The 23,915-nt window shown below is 43.1% G+C and overlaps 1 protein-coding gene across 25 annotated transcripts in view; it reads left to right on the plus strand.

The window, feature by feature from the left end:
- Positions 1-23,915, plus strand: part of AOPEP (aminopeptidase O (putative)) — a 343,279-nt gene that overhangs the window by 275,110 nt on the left and 44,254 nt on the right. For 2 of the 25 annotated variants that reach the window (XM_045043614.1, XR_006589161.1), the window contains one exon: positions 12,244-12,400. The exons of 19 other annotated variants lie outside the window; for them this stretch is intronic. In XM_045043614.1, the coding sequence (XP_044899549.1) occupies positions 12,244-12,249 (6 nt within the window). In that variant the 3' untranslated portion in view covers positions 12,250-12,400. 4 more of the 25 variants (XR_006589157.1, XM_045043612.1, XM_045043613.1 and 1 more) reach the window with 4 other exon arrangements.

Genomic DNA, 23,915 nt, shown 5'->3' on the forward strand with positions numbered 1-23,915 from the left:
ACACAAAATTTTGGATTCATGTTTTCTTTGTTTAAGTGTCTTGAGTATGTTACTCCATTGTCTTGCATAAAGTCTTCTGCTGGTCTCAATTCTTCCCCTCAGAGTGACCTGGTCTTTTCTCTTGGACATCCAGATCATTTCTTCTTTAAATTCCAAAAATGTTACTTGGGTATGTCTTGTTGTGGGCTAGTTTTCACAGTTGTCCATTGGCTTTTGAGCTTTATTTGCCTCATTTGTAAAATGAGAATAATGGTAACTTTTTTTTTTTTTTTTGCTACTCAAGAAAGTGGATTTGAAGACCACCTAAGATACTGTATATAAAGTGCTTTACATTTATTTTAGTTTCTGTGACTCTTCAAAGTCCCCTGTTGTTAGGAACTTTAAAACTTAGAGTATTTTATGGGCATTTGGACTTGAGTTGGCTTTATATTTGGGATAAATCTAAAGTGGATTCTCTGAAGTATTTTGTCTGCATTTTAGCGATGTATAAATGCATGCCGACTCCTTGCAGTAAGCAGGCGGTCTGTGCCCATGCGTGGAGAACTTCTGGCCTAAAAACAGTGGTGCTTTTTGAAGGAATCTCACGTAGAAAACACTTCCTCCATTATATTCTACTCACACTCTTCTCACACTTAGTTTCCCACATAAAACTGGGTTTACATGACCGTGGTCTACGTGTAGAACAATACACAGGAAAAAAAAATTTTGTTTTTCAAATAATGAGGGCTGAAAACTCAAGTCAGTTCTTATCAGCCAACATGTTTTCTTGGATTTGCTGTACATAAGTCCTATGTAAGAAGCTGCTGGAAAATACCAGAGACACAGGAGATGTCATTTCTGGCCATGGGAGATAAAACACACACGTATCAAAGATCATTTACAAAGCAGCATGTGATAAATAAATTCAAACCAGTGTGGCACAAACTAAGGACATGAGTATATGATGCATTTTACCTGAGGCTACCCTGGGTTCGAGTTTCCACTCCTGGGCCTTGTTTTGATAAAGCAACCTTTACACATGCAGCCTGGAAGTTGCGGTGGGAAATTGGGTAACTGAATTAACTGAATCCATTTTAATGCTTTTACATGATTTGTAAGCACAGATAGGGGTTTGATTGACGTACATGTAAATAGTGTTAGTGTCTTTATTTGAAAATGTGATTCTTAAAAATAAATTCATCCATGTTTTGCAAGTAAGGCTGGAACCTATCATAGAAATTCTGCTGACACTTATGAACCAGAATCATTCAAAAACCCAAGGCTAGAAATATAATACTGCCTATAATTCCATGTTTAACACATTCCTTATTAAATTCTATTTTTATTTGAACCATTTATTTACTGACTTAACTGCGTATCCACAGCACACAAAACCCCGAATAAGGAGTATGCATAAATACAGAGATGAATGGAAAACAGGCCTCAACTAGTTTACAGTTTGGTGTGAAAACCTGTACAAAGTGGGAAACAGAACTGAATCAAACGTCTATGAGTGGTAACGCAGGTATGTGCACAGAGTAGTTTGGATCTCTGTAAGGAAAGGGAACCCTCTCACTTTGGGCATTTTGTGTTATCCGTAAGTCTGGTCCCGGATGATAGCAGGGTATAAATATTTGTTCGAGTTTATTCAGCTTTTGTTATTTTGTAGAGTTGAGGGTACCAGCATTTCGGTTCTCAAGATTCTGATGGTCTTCCTGAGAACATACTGACACTGCAGTTAGCACTTCCTTCGGCTTTTGCAAAGTGCCACCGCCAGGTCATGCTATCTCTGGGCTTGAGGACGTCAGGTTTTCAGTCTGTTTCACTCTATTTCTGCCCTTTTATTTGCATCGTTAAGTTTTGGAGTTTTTTCCTTCCCTAAACTTTTGGTTTCAGAATCAGGGATGGTGACTGCAAGCTCTAGAGCCCGTTTCCTCTTGTGATTCTTGAACGTTGGATCGTGTTATTCACAAAGCATCGCACTTGTTTCAGCACCAGAAATATAGCATGACCTTTAAAAAAAAAGAAAAGTATTAAGGAAATAATTCTATGCCCCTTTTACCTTTCTGACGATGAGCACAGACTCCTCGAACGAGCCACTGAATGGCATTAAGTGCACATCCAAATCATTAACATTTTAAATGTCTCTCTACAAATCAAGAAAGGTTTGTTTTTCAGAGTGTTAAATTCTAAATCATGGGTACATGAAGGTTCAGACTTCATAGACACGAAGCAGGAAAACAACCTGATTTGCAGTGGTTAATACCAAGGAAACTATGTAAAGTGGGAAAAGATGGTCTTAGAATATGTTTGTACTTCTCTGGCATTTTCGCAGAAGACAGGAACAGTAGCCCTCTTAGGCAGCCGCCTTTATAACTGAAAGACAGAAAGCTTATGCTGTTCACTTTCTGTGACCATTTTCATTTGATGTCCAAGGAAAGAAATTCATGGTCTCCATGAGGAGCAGGAGAAGTCAAAAAGGAACAGCACAAATCTAGAAGAGAAGCAGGTCACAGCTCTGGACTGAGTTCGTGTACAATTTGGTTTCTCACTTTTTCTCCTTAACTGTCAGCCACACAAACTCTAGTTTTCAGTGTCGAAGGTGTGGCGTGCGCATTTATTCCTGACGCTAATGGTAAAGGATGCTGAGTGCTTCCACAGACAACAGAAGATTATGGTTCTGATTCTCTCTTTTAACAGTTTCATTGAATTTAATGTCCTGTGTCTTTTATATGACATAAAATTCACCCACATACAGTTTGTTGGGTTTTAAGACACTTACACAGTTGTGCAACCATCATCACAATCTAGTTTTAGAACATTTCCATCACCAAAACGTTCCCTTGTATCCATTTGTGGTTAATCCCCATTCTGACCCCTAGCCCCAGGGAACTACCAATTTGCTTTCTGTCTTTAGTTTTGCATCTTACACAAATTTCGTATAAATGGAATCATACACACTTTAGTCTTTTGGACCTGGCTGCTTCCATTTATCATCCTGTTTTGAGTATCAGAAGTATTGCGTATATTTGTGTTTGTTCCTTTTCATTATCAAGTAGTATTCCATTGTGTGGGTGGACTGCATTTTGTTTATCTGTTTACTGCTTGATAGACATTTGGGTTTTTTGCAGTTTTGGCTTATTATGAATAGTGTTTAAGTGTCTTTATGTAGACCTACTTCTTTTGGGCATGGCTTGGCCATAGGGTAAGGGTATGTTTAACTTTTCAAGAAACTGCTAAACTGTTTTTCCAAAGTGGCTGCAGCATATTTCCACCAGTAGTGTTTAAGGTTCCCAGTTTGTGTGTGTGTGTGTGTGTGTGTGTGTGTGTGTGTGTGGTGTGTTTTTTTTTTTTTTTTTTTTTTGAGAGTGAGTGCAAGCTGGGGAGAGGGGCAGAGAGAGAATCTTAAGCAGGCTTCATGCTCAGCGTGGAGCCTGATGCAGGGCTCAATCCCACAACCCTGGAATCATGACCTGAGCCAATCAAGAGTCGATGCTCAACCAACTGAGCCACCCAGGCGCTCCTAAGGTTCCCAGTTTCTCTGTCTCCTCATCAGCCCTTGGAATTGTCAGACATCTTTATTTTAACCATTCTCATGGGAGTTGAACTATGCTTTCTATACTTTTATTTCTTGTGAGGATCTCAAAGTATCTGTATACCCCAATATGCTTGTGTCCCGCATTTTACAGATCAGAAGGCAGTAAAGCAGTACCTGGAGAATCTAAATGTCTCACCCAAGATCCCCAAATGAATCACTGAGCTTAGAGTCCTCATGTAGCAGTTGGGGACACAGCAGCCTGTTTTCCAACTCATGGCTCCCTGTGACTCAGGGCCTTCTTTGTCCTCATAGCTTTGTTGGGTGTGGCTTTCTTTTGATCTTTGTAGAATGATCCATTCTTATCCTCTCTGGAATTTTGTCTGATGAAATCCAGTTGTTTTCTGCAGAGATGTGCTAGTGTCTTGGAGAGGTGCTCCTTAGCTGCAGTACACAGGCTTGTGTGGCTCAGGCCTGGCTCCCAAGGTGGGCCCTGTGGACTGTGCCACCACGTGTCATCCTGTCAAAGGGGGTAGATGCTTGCCTCACCAGAGCCTTGTGGGAGTCAAGTGAGGTGACTTATCGAAAACAGCTGGCATGTACTAAATATTTAATACATTTTACAGCACCTCTTCAGATGACTGTGAAGGGCTGATTATCTTGTGGTGTGTGGATGGTAACACCAGTCATAGGGGTTTTTTTTGTCTGTACAGTGAGGCAGGAAAACATTCTTAAATTTATTTACTAATTTAAAAAATCAGCCATAGTTTCTTATTGTTCTTTGGTCTGCAGCAAATGTAGCAAGCAGTAGTACTTTTATAAGTTTGTATGTTTAGTTCCTGTCTTTTGGCTTCACTCAAGAAGACTAATCCTACTTCTCAGAGCTACTGGATCAATTCATGTGGGTCTCTCTTCGGTTTGTCCACTCTGGTAGAATAAGGTGGTGTTGTTCGTGTTCTAAGTTGAAGTGCTCAGTGTTCTTTAGGCTATAAGATCTGTGTTCTAGCAAAGTTCGGCTTTAGATCAGTCTATAATCATTTCTTACACTCAACGTGTCATTGCTTTTGTTTCTTTGGACCAAAATGTTCTGATATGAAGTTCCTTTGAAGGCTGGTGGGGTTTATACAAATACCCAGCTAATGAAAAGCACTTAAATATGGGGCACACCTCCCCACTCCATTGTCACTTTGCAGGTCATGTTGAAGAGAAGGTTCCAGTTAACCTCTGTTGCCTTTTGCTGGCCAGAGTTGTAGTGTTTATTTCATGACAAAAAGTGAATTCTAGATAGTTTTCTATGAGATGATGATTTTCTCTGAAATGACTCTTGGTCACGTTGAGTTTCTAAGTGTTAAAAGGGAACGTGGTTTTTGGATCTGTGAAAAATTTCATCTTGGTCTCTGGCTGCTGCACAGAACAGGAGCTAAAAGGTTGAGAACTTCAGAAACTAGCCTCCCCACCCCTGGAGCTGTCTAAAATGACTGGAGGAGCGTGCGCGGGGCTGTAATGTTATGAGAGCTACTGGAGGTCCTAAGCACACAGGACCATGAGGGGGGAAATGGAGGGGAATGTCCCATGGAAAGTTGAACAACTCCGGTTTCACACCACTTTATTTGGGAGGCCATACTGGATGGAGCTGTTAGACACAGGGAAGACCTTACGGCTTCTCCAAGGCCAGCCTTTCTACATGTGAAAACACGGGGGCCTTGAGAACATTTCGGTCCCAGGCTGGAGTGCCCGCCTGGAACCAGAGCCCGCGTCTGTCCCCATTTTTGCTGTCTTCACCTGGGTACTTCCCCCAAAGCAGGGTATGGGGGCAGAGCGGCTTTGGACTCCAGGTGAGAAGTGGGTCCCGCTGGTCTTTGTTTTGTTGTAGGGCATGGACAGCTGAGGGAGGCCTGGAAAGAAGGTCTGGGGGACTCAGAATGTCCCTACAAGGCCACTCCTTGTCACCTAGAAACACATCCGGATTGAGGGCCCTTTCCTAGCATACAGCGGCTTGGATAGGCACGGGCCAGGTCTGATTTTGAGGGCTCAGTCATGTCCGAACGCAGAGAAAGACTTCATGGTGAGACAACTGGGTGTCTGCAAGGGTGGACGTGAACATTTACTTTTCATAATAAATGAGTGAATTTTACAAGGCACAGATTATTTGAAGTTTTTGTGATGCTGATCACAGGCCAGGTAACTGCAACACGAAAATGTTGTTGGGGTAGTTTTTTTAATCAGACATAAGTGTGACCAGATTACTAGGCATTTTATTTTGGAATGTGGTAAAGGCACACCCCAAATGCCTTTTCTTCAGTCTGTGCAGATATCTTCAATGTTTATTCTAAAATGCAAGGCTGCTTTCTGTGTTTCTACATATTCCTACCTCGATGTATCGCACATTTAGAGTTATGTTTTTCTTCAGTGTCTCTGACTTGGCTCGTGGCTTACAGGCCAAATCAAACCACCTCCACCTCCAAAACAGTATTGATAAAACCAGTGCTGAACTTGGATTATGAAAGGTTTAGTTCCCAGAACTTGCTGTACTGTTGGCAGGGCAAAGTGAGTAGGAATATTATGATCTAGGGGAAAAACTGCTTGTGTTTTATCTGCAACACAGCTGGCAGATACAGAAGGATAGTGCCCCAAATGGGCAGACGAAAAGGGGGAGTGGGTACTGAGCTGCCTCAGACTTGCAGAAGGCACCCTGTCCCCTCACTCCCAGCAAAATGAAAGGGGCTGGAGAGAAGGCACGGGATGAGATTCCTGCACTGCTGATCTGGTATACTTTGAGTCTTCTTTAGAGATCAAGTCCCTGGCTTGGTCAACAGTAGCATTACCCAGTCCTAGAGCACCAGATTATCATAAGACAAATTTCGATGATGCTGAACTGTCCTTCAACAAAGGATTACTGCTGCACCCGCACGCACATATAACTTAGTTGGTATGCATGCAGACGCACACACGCATGTGCACACACATTTTTACCTGTTCCATCGACCTCTGGCCTCCAAGCAGGGGAGGTTAGGGCTGAGGCCTGCTGTTGTGACCACTGTCTCCCATCTCAGAGGGAAGCTGCAGGCTCTGTTTCCACAGCTGGCACTGTTTGAGTCTGACTCATGCTCCCTGTGCGTAATGCAAAGTCATTGTCATTGTGAGCCATCTGAGGGAGAGGTTTGGTGGAAAAAGTGACGGTGGAGCAAAGCGGGCTCCAGAACAGGGGGTGAAAGATATGTTTTTTGTTTAGTTTCGCTGAACTTCGTAGTCACTTTTCTGAGAACTGCCGTCATCCTGCTAGAGTTGGAGATGCTAGGAGATCTGGCTTATTGCTGCAGGACTCCTCACTCTTGTGTTCGCATTCTTAAAACAGGAGGAGGGGAGGAGAGTAAACTAAGTGATTGTTGTAGATTTTGAACATGTATCCATAATTTCTCAGTTTCCAGTTTTTTGTATCGAGCCTGTTTTGTGATCGTGTACTGTTGCAGAGAAGAGAAGGGGATGTACTATAAATATGTGCAAACTTCAGTGTTCAAATTATTTGTATTCAAAAGGAACTTCCAATAATCGGGAGGGTGAGGCATGTCATTTACAAGAGGGTTAAGAATAAAGAAGTTATCTCTATGCTATTTTTGATGGGACTTTTTCCTATGAAAAACAGTTACCAGCATATATGGAAACACTTCCTCATTTTTTAAAGACCATTCATTTTAGTATCAGAAATAGTTGAAAATCAAAATAAAGTGGTTATTTTAATAATAGCTCAGTAGAAAGAGTTCATGTGTCAAGAGCATTTACCTCCCAAACAGTTTTCTGACTCTAGTTTTCTTAGCAAGAAAAATGTTAATCTGTTGTGGATGGACACTTTTTTTTCCCCTCTTCTCAGAACATGTGTGGTTTCCATTAACTTCTTTCTCCACAGAACTTTGGAGATGGCCACCACTGATGCCTGTGGGTCATCTGTGCTCCTAGAATTGAACTGAAATGGTACAGTACATTTCTCCCCGTCTATTGTCCTTCACGACATGGAATTCATAGGCAGATAGATGAATTGAAATCCCATCTTTATCCCTTACTAGCTGTCTTACCCTGGACAAACTAGCCAGTGTAAGCCTCAATTTCCTCATCCGTAAAATGGTTACTGTAAAGCATTTAGCAAAGAGCTGCCACTAGATCATTGTTCACTGATACTAGTTATTAGCGTTATTGGTGATAGGCTTTTCCAATACCATCGTCACGGGTGAAAGGCATTTATCATATGTGGTGTATTAAGAGAACAGAAGGAGCCCTGAGAAGCAGTAGGATAGATCAAGAAATGTAGCCACAGAAGAATGGCCACGTTGGGAACATCAGCCTGGCATCTCTGGACCAGCTGGAGTGTCCCCAGCATTAAGACCAGGGAGGCAGCCCAGTGACTTCTCTGGCAGGTCTCAGCTATGCCTAAAGGTGCACCTCTCTCCCAAGCTGACCCAGGAGTCTGCTCTGTGGGGCCACTCTACTTTAGACAAATGCTGCTTTGGGTTCTGTTGGAAGTTTCCACTAGGCTCCTCCGAGACAGTTTTAGTTGGAAGTCCTCAGAGAGGTTTTATTGATTTGGGTTGAGGTCTTAATTAAAGTCATCTCAATCATCAAAAGGTCTGGCTATCCAGAAATACAATGCTGGTGTCTGAGCACTGTAGAATTCCAGGAAGTCATCAAAAATAAGCGTTGAGGTACCCCCGCCCCCCAGCAACCATAGAGGTCTGAGTTTACAATAACTATTATTCTTATGTAGAGCTGGCTCCGAATAGTGAGTTTCCCCAGGCGCAGACTTACTAATAGAAACCCACTTAGACACTGAAGAAATGGGCCCAGTGTTTTTCTCAACTATAAGTAATGTATTATGCATGATTTAAAAAGGCTTCTCAGAATGTCCTTGCTTATGTAAATCAAGAATCAATATTTTTTAGAAAGAAGTTTTTATAGATAAGCCATCACATTATTTGATAATCAGACATCATTTTCAAGTAGTTAAAAGGGTCATTGGACAAAACCCAGTGGACTGACTTTGCTCCCTAATTGCTAAGGATTGAAACTCCACATACCCTCTAAATTATGAACAGGCTTGAATTTTTTATGGGAAAGAAATTATTTTTTTATGTAGGATAATTTTCATGTCAACGTTATATTAGCCAGCTAGCTCTATCAGGTTATGCACGTTGCTGCTTTTACTCACCTGATCCCTACTTTTCCTCTGTGAAGTTTATTTTAAATAAGAGATTCAAGAATGAGAGAGAAAGTAGGTTTGGAACGAGGGGAATGAATCATGGGAAAACACTGCTGGTCCTTTTCATTCGTCCTTGGCATTCTTGGAATATTCTTACCTCTGTTGACAGAGAGCAGCAGTTCAGCTGCAGGCTTGCTAGCAGTAAGGGGCATTGTGGGGCCCCCTGAGGAGGCGGTCGCTGGAACATTGTCCCCGTTTTCTCCCAAACAGTGCCTTACCTCTCTGTGAGTGGCGAGAGCCACTGGAAGGATTTCATGGGGGGTGGGGCGGGGGTGGGGAGCTCAGCAGAGGGCAGCACTGTGACCCCGTGTGAGCACTGTCTGCCCCAGAGATGGCATGTTCCTATACTCTGGGCCAAGTGGGGGCCCTGCCGGCCAGTGTGTCTCCGAGCACAGGCAGATTGCTGGTAGGGGGAACAGTTTTATTGGTTTTATTGCTTCTGAAAATAGAGGAAATACTCAAGAGTGGTGGGAGAGAGGAGGATAAATATAGCGTTTCCGTTTTCCTGCTCATTCTACTGTTCTTCACAGCATTTCATTTTTCTTAAGATGGATTTTTATCCTGCCAACTTCAACAGAAGATAATTGTCTACCATTTCTATCAGATTGGCCCTCTCATCACTTGTGTACTTACCGTTGTTTGTTTATTTTTCCTACTCAGAAACTTTTGTACAAGGTGGTCCTGAAGGTGCTTGTCCGTAGACGTGGCACAGGTATCGTGGGTTGCGGCGGGACCTCCCGTGAGTAGATGGCAGGAGCAGTCTTGGTGTCCTAGCTATGGATGGTCAGAGATTCTGGATACTGACTACCTTGTCCTTGTCCTTGTTTCTTCCATGACCCATTTCCTAGAGGGCTATTCCATGTGCTTGTCACCCTGCCCCTTCCATCAGCCCACAGTGCCCAGAACCTGTTCCTTGTGCACAGGAACGGTGCCGGATGCCATCCAGTGTGTTACCTTGCTGTGAAGGCAGCTAGCACCCTGGCTGCGAGGCCCTGCCCAGCTGAGCAAAGCAGTGAGTGTATTTAGGAGGTGCTTGGCAAAAGTGGACTCGGTAGGAGATGGGAGGGGAAGGCAGGCTAGGTCGTCTTAGGGCATCGTACACAGTGTGCCTGTTTACCAGACTGAAGTTTGTCGTTATGTAAAATTATTAAGTAGGTACCCAAACTAACTTTGAGGTTTGGGAGGTAAGTGGCTTGTGTTAGATTTTCGGCACATAAACTGAATATAAGCATTTCCCTAGTTTCTCATTTCTTAATTGTTCAGAGTGTCCATTAGCATGCTTATCCTAGTGCCTGGCCTAGGTTTGCCCATTACAAAGGTCCTATGTTCATAGGGCAGTGGACTCTGCGTTCCCAGGCCCCAGCACAGTCCCCGCCGGCAGTGTGCTGTAATAAGTAAGCTACTCGTAGTTACCGACTAATAGGGCCATGACCCGGTTTGAACTCCATAATGAGGAAAGAGCAGATTTATTTGCTCCCCCTGTGCGCCTCCCTCCCTGCCATGCTCCTTTATTATCTTTAAGAGGAAATTGAATAGCAAAATTCTGCATTCTCATAATGTTAATGGCCTGATGTCATCTTTTCCAGTCTGGAATCAAGAGAGAGGGATGACCAAAACACAGATTTAACATTTCATAGCTGTCCAGAGCTTCAGCTGTAGGCTCTATGGGTATATGTGTGTATATGTTTTCAACAGCTTGTGTAAGGTGTAATGTAAATAGTGTGAAATTCAGTGTGTAATTCATTGGTTTCTAATAATTTTGCCAAGTTGTGCGGTCATCACCAGACTCCAGTGTTAGAACATTTCCGTCGTCCTTGAAAGATCCTTGGTGCCCATTAGCAGTGGCTCCCTCCCCATTTCCCCCCACCCCTGCTCCCCAGCCATGGGCAACCAGTCATCTACTTGCTCTTCATATAGATTGGCCTTTCTGGACATTTCCTATCAGTGGAATCAATGTGGTTTTAATACATTTGCCTTCTTTCACTTAACATAACGTTTTTGGGGTTCACCCATATTATAGCATGTATCAGTAGTTTGTTCCTTTTTATTCCTGAGTAGTATTCTGTTGGATGGATATACCATATTTTGTCTGTCTCTTCACTCTTTGATAGACATTCGGGTTGTTTCTAGTTTGGGGCTATCATAGATGCTGCTGCTATAAAGACTCACACAACTTTTTGTGTGGACGTGTGTTTTCGGTTCTTTTGGGTAGGTGCCTAGGAGTATTACAGTAAATTTATGTGTAACTTATTAAGAAACTGCCAGATTGTTTTCCAAAAAAACTATATCCTGTTACATTCCCAGAAGTGAGTGATGTATGAGGGTTCTAGTTTCTCCACACCCTAACCACAGGCTATATTTAAGGAATAACCTTAATTTTTAACTTTTATTTGATATTCTATGCATAAAAGAAAGGTAGAAACTGTTTTAGTGTTTTTGCAATTTTTCAAGCATTGTTAACACAATTTAACCGAAATTGTAGTCCTTGGTACTCTGTCTTCTCTAATCTCCGGGGTCTACCACCAGTCAGTGGTGCAATAGTTTGCAGTAGTTTTACAGTGTTCCATTTAATTATGTTTTGTGTGTGTGTGTGTGTGTGTGTGTGTGTGTGTGTGTGTGGACTTGATATGAAGTATGCAGGGTATGTGTGTATGTGTGCTGTGAATTGTCTCAACATTAAATTAGTTTACTTTGAGAAGGGATTTTATTTTTTGGACTTTTCTTTTTAGTTTCTCTGTTCAGACAAAAGGTTATAAGTTTATATTTCTTTTTTTTTTTAAGTTTATTTATTTTGAGAGAGAGTACACACAAGTGGGGGAGGGGCAGAGAGAGAGGGAGGGAGAGAGAATCCCAAGCAGGCTCCACGCTGTCAGCACAGAGCCTGACTCGGGGTTCGAACCCACGAACCGTGAGACCATGACCTGAGCAGAAGTCAGGAGTCAGATGCTTAACCGACTGAGCTACCTAAGCGCCCCAAGTTTATATTTCTAACTATACAGATTGTCTTAATATAGAGTAGACACATGTGTTGTAGAACCATGTTTTATGGTACTTTAAATAATCAAATGGTAAGTTTCTAGTTTATAGAATTAGGTAACTTTTAAGCATTCTTTGTTAAAAATGCAAGTAGAGGTTTTTGTATGAATCTGGGCCATTTCCAGAGGCATCACAAAAGTTGTGCAGGAATAATTTATCACATAATTTGACATGGCAGGTATTTCTGTGCACTTTCAAGACCAAGTGGTAAAAGTTGCTTATTATTTTTGTGTACTCTAGGATTTTCAGGTGTGTTTTATTCTGGCAGTGAGCTTGTCAAATAAGCATTTTCTAAGCACGTCCTAGTCACAGCCAAGCTTCCTGGGTGATGTCTGTGGCTGCTCCATGGGTGCCTCGGGACACCTGCAGGCCTGCTTGTCTTTTGAATCTGTGCTTGTCCAGAGTTGGCTTTAGCAGTGACTGGATAAAGATAACGGTTTTTCAGGGATGAGAGCACCTGACATCTCAAGAAGAAAGGATGAGAGGGGTACCCGAGTGCCAAGTGACAGAAGTCCATGGGAAGGAAACAGCAGCAGAGATGTTCTCCTATGTCCTGATGGCTGAAGAGACCACCGCAGCTGAATACAATTGGCATGAACTGTCCTAGTCTCCATATCTGTTCTGGCACTTTGACATGTGGGAGCAGTTTGGTATAAAGGAGTAGTTCTCAAGGGGCAGAATCGCCCCCATGAGGATGATATGGTTATCACGGCAGTTGGGGGGCACGGTGGCCATTAGTGGGCTGCATCCAGGAACCGTGTACCTACAGTCGTAGTTCTTCTCGGGGTGGTGAGGAATCAGCTGCTTTCCTCAGCGTCTGGGTGCCTGCTGGAGAGTTACACAGGTGAAAATCCTGGCTCTAATCTAACTCTCTTGTATGCACAGTTTTAATATTTACCAATTTTCTCTAGGAATGTGACTGCCAAGTAAATCTGTGAGGATTGTATGTTGTTGAATTTTCCCCAAAGTGCTTGCCATTTCATAAAACTTTGTCCTCAGTGGGAATGCTTTTGTGTCTGAGTAACTACACAGCATGCTTGATTCAGTTTGCATTAATAGCTGTGTGTGTATGGGGATTCTTCAGGCCTCTCATTGCTTCATTATGTCTTTTAGGGTTCACGGGTTTGTAAATACCGCAGTGCACATTACTACATTTGGACCTGCTTTCCTTTGACTTCTCCTTTATGTTACAGATGGGGCATTCTGTTAAGTTCTCCCTCCCATTATTTGTGGTATGTGTGTTAGGCTATCTAAAGATTTCTCTTTGACTTAGTTTTAAAAGCGAGGCATTGTTTCTGATACCATGAGAGCCGTTGGCTCCACGTTCCAATAGGCTTCCAGTCCATGTTACAGGTGTGTGTGGAAGGGGGTGTCCCAGGTGATGGGAGGTGCAGGGGGAGCTGAGTTTGCAGATACCTGTGGAGGGCGGGGTGCTGCATGTCACTGAGCTGTGCTCCTTTGCTGTAAATGGATTCTCCTGTGGGCTCTGTAGTACTCCCTGGGACTACTTGCTGTCTCCTCCAGTGCAGAACCCTCCCCTCAGTAGGGAAGGGGGGCGGGGGGATGGTCACGAGGCTAGTCACATATTTCTGAGAAGAGATGCAGAGTGGAGAGTGAAGAACTGAGCTGTCAGGCTTCATGATGACATTACCTAATTCCTTAGGGGCGCTGCATAGACGCACACATTAAATCATCGTACCAGTCTCAGTTTTCACAGCCTTGGCCCTTCTGTCTGTGTGTGTTCCTGACAAGGAGCTGTGCCCCCTGATACACACTGGAGCAGCCCCTTCGGGCCTGTGTTTTCCTAGCAGGGCAGTTACTCGGAGCCCTCACCTGCAAGTGTCCTTCTCCCTGTGAGTGACGGTTTCCCCTCCTGGGCCCTCAGACACCTGCCAGCCTGTCATCACTCTGGGCCACTTTGTGCCATGCCAGTCCCTCTTCATCCCTGGGTTTTCGAGACGTGATATTTGACCGGCTCCTAACGATCTTAACACTGATTCAAGTTTGCAGATTTTCCGATACTAATTATTCTCCTTCTAATTGTTACTGATATTTTGGGCATTTCAGTGCTTATAAGTGCCTTCTCCAACAGCTTATTAGGGACACAAGGAAGGAAAATTTAATTCAGCTTTTTCATGGAAGCTCCTGAGAAAGATTTACTGGGGCAGGGACTTGGAATTAATTTTAATTTAGTTTATTTGTAATAACCCAAGTCCACTGTTAATAGAACAACTTGAGTTTCCACTAAGCCATGCGTAGGCCTTTGAGAGTTTCTTGGTAAAATCTGAATGACACTGCAGGGTAGCCTGGGCCACAGTATGCCCGCCCCACGGGGCTGATTGGGTGGGCTCTCTGGGGATCCCAGTTTATGTTGCTCGAATTGTTGGACATCTAGATCGAGTGCTGAGCTAACTGGTGCAGAGTGGTATGTCCCCAGTTTCTACACAAAGTAACTTCAGTTTGTTCTCCTGTGTGGCACCTTTCCTGTATTTTTACTTCAGCATGTGTAGCTCTGTTTCCCGTTTCAAACCAATGTGAGCCAAGAAAATCAACATTTTTTTGTTGCAAAAGTGGTATACTGTCAATTAGAGAAGACTTAGGAAATACAGGAAAGGATCAAGAAGAGGGTTGAAAACTGACAGTAATCCAGTCACCCGGAGAGCTACTTACTCTTAACATTTTGGTGTTTGTCTTTTAAGTCTCTTAGTGAAAAAACTTACTGAAAAAGAATGGGAGTGTGTTTTGTGTTTATGACTTCAAAGGTGGTTCATTCAGACTACTTTTTATTTTTTCCTAATTGACTGAATTCAGTGATTTTGAAATTCTGCCTTTTTGGAAAGGTCTGTTTTATACCTTTCATAAAAAGTTAACTTGCTTGACAGTGAATGCTGGAATCCTGGCTTTCCCAGGGACTTGTGTACCTTAACTAAATCCGTGTGGAAATGACCCTGTGTGTAATAGAGTAAACCTTTGTAAACGCAATGTCACGATCTCACGAATGGATGGCAGGAGTGGGTGTCCAGCGCTTGTGGGTTACTCCTTTTACCTTTGACTTTCTGCGTGTGGCCGCTGGTGTAAACAGTGGCAGCAACATGCTGTGTCTCTGCTTCCTCTCTCGATGTGAATCAGACAGACATCCATTTCAGGATCTGAGGGTATGCTACCAGCTCGCCTCATGACTTGTGGGTCGAGCTTGCAGTCACAGTATGGGAACTATGGAAGATGAGCCTCTGTTCAGCAGTTAAATATGGGGCTATTTCTGTTCCACTTCAGGAGTTATGCTGAAATTGATACTCCCAGCTTGTTTCTAAGGAATATGCAGTTACACAGCCATCTTGTCTTTTCTGGCTTCTATTAAAATGCAAATAGTCTTAACTTCAAAGTAGTATAATTGAGTCCTGAACAGGGGTATAACTGATGCCGTGCCTCTGGTTGTTGTTTTTTTTTTTTTTTTTTTTTGCAGCCAGGCTGGCTTATCTGGCTATCTTGCTCTCCACATTGGTGAAAACCCCTCCCAGAGAGGCTTCATCCCAGGCTAGTGGAAAGTCTGGCATGTGCATTGCCCATTTCATCCTTGGGATATGCAGGTACACACGTGTGCGCAAACACACACACATAGTCACGGGCCTGGTAGTGTTACCACACAAAGTGAATGTCATACACAAATCTGTGTGGGTGAATAGTGGCGATTATTTTGGCGATGAATGGATTTTTCAGTATTTACCAGTATTGGCTTAAATGGAGTCAGTGTGTCTGTCTGCTTTTGCTCTTGGTGCATCTACTCTTTTTAGTTTAAAAAGAGTGTCATGAGTCTTAGGCAGGCTCTCTTTTGTTGCAGGACATATTCTGGTTAGGCACGGCCCACATGTTCCCAGCACGCCAGAATGTGATGTCCAGTAGGTCTTCATTTCAACATGAGAAGAAAGCAAGTCCCTTAGAAAAATTTTACAGCAGCTGATACCTGCCGAGTCGTGGCTCTCCGTGAAAGGTCAGGTGCACAGCTCCTTGGCAGTGCCCTAACAGTGCCAGCTGGTGGAGCATGACGTCAGAGCTGCACAGTCATGAAAATGAAAGGGGCCACTGGGGTTTAGTCCTCCGAGGAACCAAAGAATTGCAGAAGCTTCCCTGTGCATCTTGAATACTCTTCCCAGCCCAGCTCCCAGAGGGTGGCAGAATTAAAACACGAGCTTCCTAAACTGTTACTCGATCATGTCATTGAGGGTCATTTTTGGAAATGTATCTCTGTTCCAACAGGCAAATGCTATCTGCTTTCCCCATCTTTCAGCTTGTCCCCAATATTTGGAGGATTATCCTGTTTGTGGACCTCGTGCCACCCTGAGGGGCTTTGGTGTTCCACAGCCCCCACACTTTCTTTTGATTACATGTGTTTCTGCTAAAGACATCTTTTTCCAGTGCTTATAGGGGGCATGAATAAGTTGCTCAGTTCCCTGTAGTTTTTTGTACTTTGTGGTTTCTCTCATCCTGTTGTGTTAACCATAACATGGAAAGGGGCCTGATCAGAAGGCACAAGTCCAAGGATATCAGACTCATGTGTAGTGGCCCAGAAACTCTCCAGTGTGCCTGAAAACACACTTTGTTGTGTATGTCTGAGAAAGCCCCATTGGTCCTGACCAACCAGGGCCAAATGCTTCCGGTAGTGTGGCTTTCCTTCTTGGGTCACCCCTCTTGGAGCTGTAGGTGCAAGTCCTGGCCCCCCTGGGGCCCTGGGGTCGACCAGGTATTCCTCAGGTGCGGAGGAGCTGTTCCACACCCAGCAGTCTGTGGGGCCTTGTGGCTCATCAGAAAGCCTATCCCTTCTGGAGCAGAGTGGGCTTTTGCCTCCAGGGAAACAAGAGGGTCCCGTAGCCCTGTTTTTAAAACATGCCTCGTGGGTATGTTCTCAGTTAAGTACGGTCTGCCGTTCTGCCATTCAGAGGTATTTCTATTGACACAGAAGCCACTGGCTAAAATCTGGAGATGTTTTTCTCTGTCCTTGGAAAGACAGCAGTGTTCGCTGTTCACCCTCACCTTGGGTGTCCAGTGGGACTGGTGAGAAGAGTTGATGTTCCTCCAGCATACTCTCTGCTCTGTAGGTCTTTCTGAGGCACGGGATTCAGTCGTGGCACATTTCAGGAGTGCCAGAGGCTAGTTTTTGTAACCAGTAAACAGTAGGTGCTATTGAGGAATAGAGACACGTTCTCTGAAACAAATCGGTAAATACATGACTGAATAAAGTCAGGGCAGGGTGATTTCTTGTACCCAGTTGTGTGCTGTAATGAAATAGCCTTAATGATAAAATAGCCTTCTCGCTGATTTTATAGGCTGTGCTGCCCTGAAAGATTCCCAGAGGTCTTTACTGACTGTGGATGTACGTGTGCATGTGTGTGTGTATAATGGGGACGGGCTTTCCTGATACTGTGCCAAGTGCTGGAACACCCGAGTTCGTTTTAGAATGGCTGTGTTTTAGAGCACCAGTGTAGTTTCTGAGGAGATTTCAGTTAGAAACAGTGGAGTCAGAGGAACGCCTTACGTGGTTTGAGGGCAGGTACCTGCAACTCCAGTCAGCACAGATCGCTAAGAATAGCCCTGCTACCATGTGCTGTTAATCTCAGAGGCAGTTCTCTCCTACTGGGTCACAGAGGCTGGAGGGTGGCATGTCCAAGGTGTCCACCTAGTGTGTCCTCGTTTCACCCCTTCTTTTGATACCCTTGTTCCCCTTTCTGGTGCTAGCCTCTCCCCCCACCTGTTGATTTGGGTGGCTCGTCCCCTCAGGGTGCCCAGCATTCCTCTCTCCATTCTCCTCTCTTATCCCCGCTCCCCTGCACCCCACATGGTGACTCCTTCCGTCCTGCGGAATCTACTTGTCCGGTTTCCCTCTCCTTCCGAAACCCAGTCATGTTCCACCAGACGGCCTCTCCACCACAGGTGACGTGTTAACCCAGTAGCACTGATGGGCTTACATGTGTGTGGTCCTCTCTGTATCGGTCAGTGACTCTTCGTGTTAACTCCATAACTCAGTTTTCCCTCTTTGAAAATGAAATACTAGGTTAATTATCTGACACTAATTAATAATAAATTTAGTCTACTTAATATTCCTTTCACCAGAAGGATCCCGTTGGGAATATTTGACATTTAGGAATATGAGCTTTATGTTGAATCTGGCAAGATTCAGTGAATCACAGTGCTGTTTTTTGTATTTGTTTTGTGCCGTATCAGAAATGGGACTAGAGTATGAGTTACATAACAATTTAATATACAGAAATGATAAAAATCATAGAGCCAGAAGTCAAATGTCCAAAGTTCTTTGTGTTGGGCATTAAATTTAGTATACTATACATAGCAGTTTATAATGTCAAACCGCATCATTTGCTTAATCAAGTAGGGGTTCTAACATGTTGTATGTTCTCTGCCCATTTTGCTGTCACCTGTGTTAGTGCAGTTCTGTCCCCTAAATTAAGAGATTTGCTTTCTATGTGACCTGTTGGTGACACGTGTCCCTGCTTTGTCTTCTGTTTAGAGATTTGGTTCCGAGTCCTGGCATTCATGTTGTTTTCTCTTTAGGGTGCATATTTGAAAACCAGGGGTTTTCAGTTATATTTGAAACTTAATCGTACTTTTATTTCTTGTTCAAAGCCAAAATGTAAGTAGTGATTACTTCATCTTTATTCTTATTACACTTTTGAATAAGAGCTTAGGTATCTTCATAAAGTGGATCCTTCACAAAGGAGAATGGGTTCAGACAACCACTAAAACATACTTTTTCACCCCCATTTTCTCCCTCCTGGTAATATAGGTTGATTTGAAAAATAACATCAAGATATAAGAAAGGGCAAAACTGGTAAATACAAATTGAGTTTTCTGACACAGATCACAGAGGTGAGAGAATTTGAGACCATGTTCCTTACAGTTTGAGACAATAAATGGGGCAGAAATGGCATAAAGGGTGAGGGTGAAACAGTTGAACAGTGAAGATGAGCTAGTATTGAAACTGTACTTGGGCATTAATAATTTCTCCCTTAAACCATGCACTGTGGCCTGTGAGGCCTCCTTTGGCTCATCAGTTTTTATGTGGGCTAAAGGCACTTGTTTGGAAGATGTAAATATCCTCATGTTTTTTTAATGGAGAAAGGTTGGAACGATTATGCCTTCAATTCTGATCAACTGACAGTCCTTGATTTCACATGAGCCACACTGAGAGAAAGCACATACTGTTTCGGTGATGTAATACACATCTCTAGAAAGAGGAGCTTGACAGGCAGGCCTTGCTGTGATTCTTACTAAAGGCTAGATTGGATTGATTGATATGTTTCTGGTTTTGTTATGAACCTGGGAGGGAAGTGGGAAGACATCCTATACATCTAGCATTTCGTTTAATAATTTGGAAGAAAAACATTTCTAACAGTAGTCACACTTCATTTTTTTCCCTGAAACTGGACATTAATTGTTGGCATATTTGCAAAATCTGCCCCAAAGATGCATCCTATGGGAGCAGTCAGAAACTAACTCAGGTTGAGGACCAGTTGGAACATCTTGAAGATCTAAGCAGTAGTAACTCTCTAAGGAATTTCCTTTGAACTGGTGCCTTGCTATTTTTAAAAATGAATCCCGTTGACACCAGATTCACACAATATATATATTTTAATTTTTTTAATGTTTATTTATTTGAGAGAGAGAGAAAGAGTGTGAGCAGGGGAGAGGCAGAGAGCAAAGGAGACAATCCGAAGGAGGCTCCAGGCTCTGAGTGGTCAGCACAGAGCCTGATGCGGGGATCAAACTCATGAACCACAAGGTCATGACCTGAGCTGAAGTCGGACGCTTAACTGACTGAGCCACCCAGCCGCCCAACAATATTTTCTAAAAGAAATCAGTGCATAGCATAGCTTGTCTGTCAGTAAGAGCAGGCACTGCCCTTTCATCATTCATTGACCCAGACTCGCCCCCTACACCACATGCTTTCAGATGCTTCATCCAGAAAATGAAAATGAGAGACTGCAGACCCCGGGGAGAGGCTCCTGTGATGTTGGTCACACTGAACTCTCTTGAATACAAAAGACTGTACCAATACTCGTGTTTTAAATCTCCCTAGATTTTTGCTATCGTAATTGAGGTGTCTTTTAAGAATTCCTGCTGTGTTTAAGGGTTCCTTTATGAGGATGCACCTGTGATTTTGTGTGTGCACATTTCCTGTAAGCCTAAGCTTCTCTAAGCTTGAGGGCAGTTGGAATCTTCCAGTGAGCTTGCTTGCTTTTGCAAGATCTTACTGGTTTCTCTGAAGGACATTTTTTGTAATTTAATTATTTGAAAGTATGAAAATACAATCTTTGATTTTATTATCTGAGGTTGTAATTTTTGAAGATGGAATTTGGTAGGCTTCACTTGATTTTTTTTTTTTTTAATGTTTGTTTATTTTTGAGAGAGACAGAACACAAGTGGGGGAGGGAAAGAGAGGGAGGGAGACAGAGAATCCCAAGCAGGCCCCGCCCTGCCAGGGCAGAGCCGAAACCAAGAATCCGACGCTTAACCGACTGAGCCACCCAGGTTCCAAGGTCCTTGCTTTTAATTGTCACCTATGGAAAAAAAATCCTAAATTTTAAATAACTTTCTAAGAGTAGCAACCCTTAAAATGACAGGAATCATAATGGAGGGTGGGGGAATGTCCTTCATCCCTTATAAAGGTATTTAATCTTTTTGTAAAAAATCTTTCCTTGCTCCCTAATTAGCTTAATAGGTAATTGGCCATAAAACGTGTGTATTTACTTGCTCTTAAAAACCAGATGTGTGGTGTTGTATTCCTTTCAGCAGCTACCAGAATGGTGGGGATTTTTTTGTTTTAAGCAGGGAGAACACTAGTTTGTTGCAGACGTCACCAGGCGTGACACAACGGAGAAGTGGAGGAAACCTGGCCCAGGAGCTCCAGGTCTGACCTGGAGACCACAGGGCTGGAAGTCAGCCGGGGTGGGGGCAGGGCTGTGGCTCTGAGAGCCCTTTGGCCTCCTTGTCCCAGCCTGGCCACAGCTCACTTTAGCAGTCCAGGCCCTGAATGTCCCTCTCTTGCCAACTCAACTGTTAGGGGATCAGATGTTCACTGCGTTTGGGCAGGTTGCGCTTTCTGAATGCGCTACTTGCAGAAAGTGGTAGCATCTGTTAAACTTTTCATTTGAAACCTGGATGCCGCTGTTCTGTTGGAACATCACACATGTGTGAGGTGTCTCCAGCCTTACTGTGGGCATGAAGATTGTAGAGAGCCTACAGAGGCTTTTGAAGTTTTTTACCAGCATGACCTCAGAACGGTATTGGTAGTTTGGTTATGAATAACTGTTTTATGATGTTTCAGGAAAAATGTGTTTATTTGTTCATCTTTGTATTTTTTTGTTCGCCTTTAAGTTGGGGAAAAAAAAGAAAGGATTTTCTTTTATCAGTGTCTATTTTATCTTAAGAATTTTTTCTGAAGTCATCCTTTGCTTATTTTACCCAAAAGCTGATTAGAGTTCATTGATAGAAAATAATAGGCTATACAAGTAACTACAGAAAATATTTGTGTCCTTAGGACATATAAGTCATCAGAAGTATTGCCACATTCGGTCGTAAAGGTTGTACAGGGTTTTATTGTTTGAGATTATAGTATAAAAAATAACACCGTATCTTGGGCACCAGAGCTTGATGAATTCCGGTGTGCTACAGAAATTTAACTTGCATTTTTCCCTAGAATATTCACCTTTCTTCTCCACCTCTCAGTTTGTGGAGTAAATAAGGCATCATCTTTGTTCTGGGCATAGTGCCTCCAGGAGGTGGCTGAGGGACGGGGACAGGATGGTAAATCGTCCAGTTTGCTAAACTAGAAAGGAAAAGCCCGTAAGTGCTGTTTATTTCTCTTCAGCTGCTCTCTGCAGGCCTTCAGACGCTCCTGGAGAAGGAAGTGCTTAGTCCTAAAAACTATGGCAACATTATAAGTGATTTATCTGTATAGTGTAGCCCATTACCTGGCAGACAAGCTCATAAATTCCTGAACGTTTATCTGGCTTCACTTGCTGATTCATCGTGATCCTGAGCAGCATTATTACTGGGCCCCTACTTACCGAATGTGACTAGGAGTATGGTGCCATGGTGGGGAATGTTGGCACCTCCAATGTGTACAGAATACATGGAGCTCTTTCGGTGAAAGTTGCTTGGCGTGAAGAATGCTTTCAGTGTGAGAAACCATCCATCCATCCACCCACCCTCCCACCCATCCACCCATCCTCACTCTGTGCAAGGCCTGTGTCTCTCAAAAGTAAAGCTACATGTATGTACTGTCCTGAGACAGGAGAAGGAACGGAAGTTTCCTAAAGAATAAAGTACATTCAAGCAAGGTGGAAAACAACACTGATTCCTGTCTTTATACCAAAGGTGATGGTATAAACTAAACCAAACGCCCTGGAAAACTAGATCCCATCAACCTTGAATGACAGAGCTGGATAGGAATGAGCCCAGCCCAGAGTGTAGTTGGGAGAACATGCTGTTTCCAGCAGCTGCAATTTCACATACATCAGACTGTGAATTCTTCTGTGCTTTGGTTTCTAGGCAACTTGCACAAATTTTAAATCTGAATATAAACATATAAACTCTCCCCTCCCCTCCCCAACCAAAAAAAAAACCCTCCTGAATACAATGATAGAAAGCCTAATGACATAACCCCTGTTTGCCACAACTCTTGGTAACTACAGCAAACAAATCCAGGCCACTACCTGGCTATTTAGAGATTCTGGTGGTTAAATCTAGGAAGTGAAGACAAAGCAGCTGTAAATAACTCCTTTTGTTGCAAAATGATTAATATTTCTATGGTACGAACAAATCGTGGGTATTCTGCTTCCAGGATCCCCTGGAAGAGAAGGGATCTCCTCATGGAAATGGTTTCTTTCATTAAGGGAGATTTCTTTTCCTGTATTTTTAATTTGTCCTGTATTAAGATTGTTAGAAGTCGTAGATCTCTTTATTGACAGCAACATGTTTTGTCCATGAAGGGGTACTGGATGGTTTCTTGAATACTGGCTTATCTTACCTTTTCCTGTAGCAGCTCTCAGGACTCACAGAGTCCTGTTTGGATGGATCAGGGCCTACACTGCCACAGGGAGGGAAATGATAGGAGCAGTCCCTGAATCACTGTGGCTGACTGTTGGTGTTGGGGATTTGGACTTCAAGATAACCGTGGCGAGTTTATAGGTGAGGCAGGTTTAATTAAGTTGCCAGTAAATGTGGCAGTCGCAGTGATCTTGGTAGACCAGGCACTGTTTAGATTCATGTGGGAAACTCCCAGCCCTAGGTTTGAAAGCAGGGTTATTGTGGATCCACTGGGCAGACAGAAGTTGAATGGGACACCTGTGGGGATTTGCCCAGTGCCTCTAAATATTTAATAGTGTAATGGCTGGGAGGGGATCAGACAGTATGCTTTATGCACTTTGGGAGTCTGCATCTCGAGGAGTGTGGATCAGTTGGGAAAGGTCGAAAGAGAGGTAATATTAGAAAATAAACATTAAGATCTATGAGGAGAGTTTTCTGTCTAGTAGCAGCAATGTTTGAGATTTTGGGGATGAACTGCCAGCAGGGTTCTAGCTTTTGTGCCTCTGGACAAGTCACTGAGTGCCTCTCAAAACTCTCCTGTAGTGAGGAAGCCAGACATCCTGCCATGTTTGTATTTTGTCCTGTATTCAAAGGAGGTGTCCACAAGATAATCTTTATTTTCACAGGACAAAAATGAAGTGATTTAAACTGCACTGGTGGGTTTAAGAGTCCTATTTTTGCAAATTATAAATCAATATACTGTGTTACTAATAGAAACGGTTAATAAATTCATATTTTTACACAGCTGTATCTTGATCTTAGCCCAGATGTTGATCTCAGGGTCATGGGTTCGAGCCCTGCACTGGGCTCCACACTAGGCTTGAAACCTACTTAAAAACAAAAAGAAAACCCACAACATTTTACTTTAATAATACTTCTAAAGTCTTTAGGGCAGGCTATACAATAGAAACAATTTAAGAGTTTACTAATTTGTTTACCCCTGCTATGGACATCATGTTTGTTTATTGTCATTCCTTCATTTTTCATGTTATTAATTTTTAAGTCTTTAAAATGGCCCCT

The sequence above is a fragment of the Felis catus genome, chromosome D4, assembly GCF_018350175.1.
Source record: "Felis catus isolate Fca126 chromosome D4, F.catus_Fca126_mat1.0, whole genome shotgun sequence".
Taxonomy (NCBI): Eukaryota; Metazoa; Chordata; class Mammalia; order Carnivora; family Felidae; genus Felis; species Felis catus.